General features: G+C 62.4%; 1 protein-coding gene across 2 annotated transcripts in view; it reads right to left on the bottom strand.

The window, feature by feature from the left end:
* GRK2 (G protein-coupled receptor kinase 2) overlaps positions 1-5,552 on the bottom strand; it is a 20,517-nt gene that overhangs the window by 2,718 nt on the left and 12,247 nt on the right. The window contains exons 3-18 of one of the 2 annotated variants that reach the window (XM_006911033.2): positions 5,383-5,484; positions 5,207-5,281; positions 5,024-5,085; positions 4,180-4,231; positions 3,841-3,932; positions 3,305-3,404; positions 3,123-3,201; positions 2,901-3,031; positions 2,518-2,612; positions 2,336-2,443; positions 2,065-2,131; positions 1,508-1,608; positions 874-940; positions 699-794; positions 319-481; positions 36-172 (exon numbers count right to left, since the gene is read on the bottom strand). In XM_006911033.2, the coding sequence (XP_006911095.1) occupies positions 36-172; positions 319-481; positions 699-794; positions 874-940; positions 1,508-1,608; positions 2,065-2,131; positions 2,336-2,443; positions 2,518-2,612; positions 2,901-3,031; positions 3,123-3,201; positions 3,305-3,404; positions 3,841-3,932; positions 4,180-4,231; positions 5,024-5,085; positions 5,207-5,281; positions 5,383-5,484 (1,527 nt within the window). Of the gene's footprint in view, positions 1-35; positions 173-318; positions 482-698; positions 795-873; positions 941-1,507; positions 1,609-2,064; positions 2,132-2,335; positions 2,444-2,517; positions 2,613-2,900; positions 3,032-3,122; positions 3,202-3,304; positions 3,405-3,840; positions 3,933-4,179; positions 4,232-5,023; positions 5,086-5,206; positions 5,282-5,382; positions 5,506-5,552 lie in introns of those variants that run through there. The other variant, XM_025046228.1, reaches the window with a different exon arrangement.

Raw genomic sequence — 5,552 nt, forward strand, 5'->3', positions numbered from 1 at the left:
CACTCCGGCCCTGCCCCGGCCCCGCGGGTCCTTACCGGGGCCTCGCCCTCGCCCCGCCACTCGAGCCGGTTGGGGAACAGGTAGAAGTACCGCCGCTGCCACTGGGTCAGGAAGGGGTTGCCCATCTTGGACATGTAGCCGTGCATGATGCAGTCCTTGCCCAGGGCGTAGTCTGCGCGAGAGAGCGAGAGAGGCCCCGCCCCGGTGTGAATCCCGGTTCGCTGCTCTCGTTCGGCTGCTCTCGGGTCCCTGAGACAAGAGCCTGTTTCTCATCTTTAAAGCAGGCGGTGGGCGCCCACGGCAGCTGAGGACCCTCACCTTCCTCATGGCCCAGCTGCTTGTTTTTGGTTTTCTTGCGGGTCTCTAGTCGGTCCGTCTCGGCATTGATGGTGTCGAAGACGGTCTCTGCCACCTCCTGCTGCCACCGCTCGGAGATGGTGAGGGGGAAGTTGCGGTAGAGCTCCTGGTCGCTGTCCAGTAACTGCACCGTGGGGGTGGGGCAGGGCCATCCATCACCACAGGCCTGCCCAGCCCCAGGGCTAGGGCAAGGTGGTTTGGTCTAACCCTCCCCCTCGCCCCCGCCCTGGGATGTTTGGGGAGGAGGAGCGGACAGGGCTGGTGCAGGGTCTCACAGAGGCAGAGAAGGGACAAGGATGCCCCCTGGGCGGGGCTCAGGTGAGGGAGGCCAGGCCCAGTACCTTGATTCCTTTCGTGTCCTCCTCATCAAAGGAGCCAATGTCGAAAGCATCGGCGGCGTTCACCTCCCCTCGTGGGGGGATCAGCGGCGGAGGGTACTGCGGCAGAACGGGGGCTGGGCATCAGAATGGTGCAGGGGCTGCAGGGCGCCCAGCCGGCCCCGGCCTCCACCGTTACCTTCTGCAAGAAGACCATCTGCCAGTCCAGGGAGTGGAAGAAGGGGCTCTCCTTCACCTCCTGGGCCCTGTGGGGAGATGCGGGTCATCCGGGCTGGGGCTAAGTCTGGGCCATGGGGCAGGTGGCCCAAGCTAACTCCTGCTTCAGTCACTTTCTGGCTCTGTGACCTTGGGCAAGTTCCTTAAAGCTGAGCCCATTTCCTCCTCTCTAAAATGGGGATCACAGCAGCTCCCACGCTGTAGAGCTGTTGTTTTAACACGGTAACTCTTGCAGCATTGTGCCTGGCACTTGGTAAATGTTTGATAAACATAAAATACTGCTGTCGTCATCATTATCATCACATACCATCTTTGTTACAAGGGCCCCTCCAGAAGCCAGTCCCTGGCCAGCTCCAACAACTGCACCCTGAGGACAATGGACGGGGCTGGCTGTGCCCAATCTCAGAGGAGGCTGGGATCATGGAGGGGGTTCTAGTAATGGGACAGCCCTTGTCCTCAGAGAGGTGCAGGCAGAGCCCCAGGCATGCTGGCCCAGCGGGCCACTGCAGAGGCCTGGACACCGCAGCATGCCCGAGTGCCCAGGGCCCGGGTGGGAGGCAAAGCCTTGGACAGTGGCCCTGGTCCTGGGCACTCACCCTCGGCCCAAGCAGCCCAGTCTCCGGTTGACATCCCTCTGCAGCAGCCCCTCCAATAAGGAACGGAGCTCGGGGGAGAAGGAGTCGGGCAGCTCCACGGCCTGCGGGAAGGAGTGAGACAGTGGCAGGGGCCAAAGAAGGACCCCTGGCTCTGGGGATCCTGAGACTGCTCGAAGTGGGGGGAGGGGGTCTCCGGGCCCCTGGCAAAGGGAGACACAGGGCCCAGATTCCTGGCAGGGGCCAAAGAAGGACCCCTGGCCCCAACACAGCTCTGGGGATCCTGAGACTGCTCGAAGTGGGGGCAGGGGGTCTCTGGGCCCCTGGCAAAGGGAGACACAGGGCCCAGATTCCTAGCTCCCCCGCAGCAAGCATGTATGCTGACAACACAGGTAGGGAACCTATGGGACAGGAGACCAAAGTAGGGATGAGCCACCCGAGGTCACTGCTTGGTTGGTAAGAACCAAGAGTCTGTGACCCTGATGCCCACGGGAGACTCCAGCCTCACCGTGGCCCCCTAGGCTCCGCCCAGCATCCCTAGGCTGGAACCCTGCACTCACCATGGTCAACGTCATGCGGTCGATCTCATGCTTGTCTTTGGTCTTGTGCTGCCGGAAGGGGCTGTGCCTAGGCAAGAGAGGTCAAAGCCAAAGATCAGAGGACAGGAATGGGGAAACTGAGGCAGGTAGCATCAATGATCCTTGTCCCAAGCTAGTGACTGTGCCACTCCTAATGCCCAGGCAGCTGTGGGTTCCTGCACCAGCCTCCAATCTAGACCCAGGAAGAGCTGCTCTGCTCTGGCCACCTGCCCGCTTGAAACGGCCCACTCACCCCCGCAGCAGCTTAAAGAGCATGCAGCCCAGGGAGAACCAGTCGGCGCTGCTGTCATAGGCCACACCCTTCTGCAGGACCTCAGGGGCCATGTACCCATGGGTGCCCCTGTGGAAACAAGGAGGCCATGAGCAGGTTTGGCAGAGGGTTTAGGAAGGAAGGGTGGGGGCTGGGGCACTCACACGCTGGCGTGGGGCTTCTTCTTGGAGAAGTCGCAGGCCAGGCCCAGGTCTGAGATGCGCACGTGGCCATGCTCGTCCAGGAGGATGTTGGCCGGCTGTGGAGGAAGCCCAATGAGCTGGCCCCGGGGTGACTCAGGATAGGGACCAGCCAGGCAAGATGCCAGCTAGGTTGCTGCCTTCACTCTAGAGGGTGATGGGTATCCAGGGACAAGGCCCCAAGCGGGGCCTTCATCACCTCCCCCGAGTCACAGCCAGATTCCAGAAAATGTCTGGGTAGGAGGGAGGGTGCAGCGAGAGCCAGCCAGCCCCGTCCTGGGGACACCGATCCCGTGGGCCTGCAGGGCCAGGTGCGCTGAGAGAAGAGACAGGCTGTTGGGCCTCACCTTCAGGTCCCTGTAGACGACGAAGCGGCTGTGCATGTGCTCTAGGCCCAAGATGATCTCGGCTGCGTAGAAGCGCATATCGGCTTCGGAAAAGACCCCGTGCTGGGACAGGTGGTAGTGCAGGTCCCCTCCTGAGGGAAGCAGCCCCACGGGACGCTCAGCTCTCTGCCCCGACCCCGCACCCAGCCCCGAGGTCCAGCTGGGGCCGGGCCACACACCCACCGTTCATGAGATCGAGGATAAAGCTGAGCTTGTCTGGCGTGTGGAAGGCGTATGACATACAGACGATGAACGGGCAGTCCTAGGGAGGGGTGGGGGGCGGTCAGGAGAGGCTGCCCAAGGTTCCAGAGCCCGAGGCTGCTCCAGTGGTCAGCCACTCCACCCGGCCGCCGCACCCAGCTCACCCCGGTGCTGACGAGTGACAGCATGATGCGCTCATTGAGGGCCAGGGTCTCCCCCTGCTTCATCTTGATGCGCTTCTTGTCCAGACACTTCATGGCGTACCTGGGGAAGTCGGTCCGTCAGTCCACAGGCACCTGCAGTGCAGAGCCCAGGGCTGCTCGGGGGCCCTGGGTCGGGGGTAGGGGGAGCTCCCTTTTGGGGGAAAACTAGACACCATGACAAGCTTACGATGCTGAGACAGAGAAAGGGCAGGAGAAAGTGCAGGTGGGTTGGGGCCTCTAATGAACAAACGGCAGGCATGATGCTGAGACAGAGAAAGGGCATACAGACGATGTATGCTGGTGGGTTGGGGCCTCTAATGAACAAACGGCAGGCACGCGGCCCTCTGCAGAGACCTGCCATTCAGGGCCCTGCCGCCTGGCTCCTGGGGCCCCGACCCCCTCACAGCTCTCCCAGGGACGCCCAGGCCTTCAGGGCACCTCCGGGGCCCTCCCTTCCCTCAGGAATCCCAGGCGATGCCCGCTGAGCAGGCGCTCACATCTTGCCCGTGTCGGCCTTCCGGCACCCATACACCTCGCCGAAGCCCCCTCGCCCAATGATGCGGTGCACGCTGAAGTCGTTCATGGTCAGCTACAGGGGCAGCAACACAGGGAGTCACCACAGGTGGCCTGGGTCCCTTACCCATGGCTGCCCTCGCCACGTGCTTACTCGCCTTGAGCCACCCCCAAGGAGATCCTGACACTGACCCCATAGCCATTGTGCTGAGGGTTGGGGGCAGACTCCCCTGACCTCCCTGGCCCTGGCCAAGCCCAAGGTCCAGCTCCCTGGGGAGCAGCAGCAGGGAGCATAGCTCCCCATTCCCACCCAGCCCACTCACGTGGATGTTGAGCTCCACATTCTTCCACTGGCAAAATCGTGTGAATTTATCACTGTAAGAGAAGAATCTGGGCTCAGACGAGTCTCAGAAAGTGTGATGATGCTGGCAGAAGTCTGCCCCACCCCACGGCCACTTCCCGGAGTCCCAAGCCTCAGTGTCCTCCTCCGGGACCATCCAGGAATAGTACCGTCCTGAGTGGGGCCCCTACCCCAAATGCAGGCCCGAGCAGAGCCTGGCAGTTTGTCTTTGGGTTCCTGCTACAATCAGATAAGCTTAGAAAGGAGGTTCTCCAGCCTGACCTAGATATCCTGCTACCGTATCCTGACGATGCCCGTCGCGCTGCCGCCTGCACACTGCCAGTGACGCAGCAGTCACTCGCCACGAGGCCCCCACTCCGCGGCTAAAGAGCTGGGACCCTAAGAAAGCTGTCCTTTGCATCAAACAACCCCCGAGGTGGGCTCTGGCGGTGAGGGGCGGGGGACAGTGTGTCCTCTTGTGAACTCCCCTACCACCACCCCGATGCTTCTCACCCCATATGGGCCCAGCAAGGCGCTTGACAGTCCATGAGCGGGAAAGGCGCACAGGCGGACCCTTGCTCCCTGGACAATCGCCCCGGACAGGCTTGGAGGTGCCCAGCGCTGGGAAGGGCGGGGCAGGCGCACAGAGGCGGCGGTGACTGAGCTTGCTCAAGCTTTCAAGAGTTCCCGCACTGAGGCGTTGACGGGTACAGGTGCCCCCTGCCTGGGGCCTAATACGGGGTGGCTTCCCTCCTCCACGCCATCCACACCCCTCCTCAGGGCAGCCTCCCCCTCCCCCTCCTCTCCCACATGCACCCAGCTCTCACCTCTCGATGAATTTCTGGAACACATCTCCTCGGAGGTTCTGACAGATCTCTTCGATGTATGGCTAAGGGAGGAAGATGGGGGTCGGTCACCGCGCCAGAGTGCGAGCTGACCAGGCTCCCTGACTCGGCCGGAGGTGACCCTGGCTGGGCTGGAAGGCCTTGGGGACTAAGCTTAGCACACACCTGGAAGAGATCCGGAGGCACCTGCCTCTTCGTCAGGTGGCCCTGGACATGCTCAGTGGCACTTTTCGAGAAGGGCTGGGGAAGACAGAGGTGGCTGTGAACTCTCCACAGGGTCCTTTCGTCCCTTCCCCACGCCCAGGCGGCCCTGGGCCAGCAGGCGGGTCCGGGGCACTCACGTGTGAGCAGGCCAGCAGCTCCTTCATGATGTAGGTGTCGAAGATCTCCCGGCTACAGGCCAGGCGCTCCTCCTCCGTCTCCAGCTTCTCATATTTCTTGATCTAGGGGACGAGACCCCATGGGTGACCTTCGGCCCAGGAGGGCTGGGGGCGCCAACACCAGGTGTCTC

The sequence above is a fragment of the Pteropus alecto genome, unplaced genomic scaffold, assembly GCF_000325575.1.
Source record: "Pteropus alecto unplaced genomic scaffold, ASM32557v1 scaffold43, whole genome shotgun sequence".
NCBI classification, from domain to species: Eukaryota; Metazoa; Chordata; class Mammalia; order Chiroptera; family Pteropodidae; genus Pteropus; species Pteropus alecto.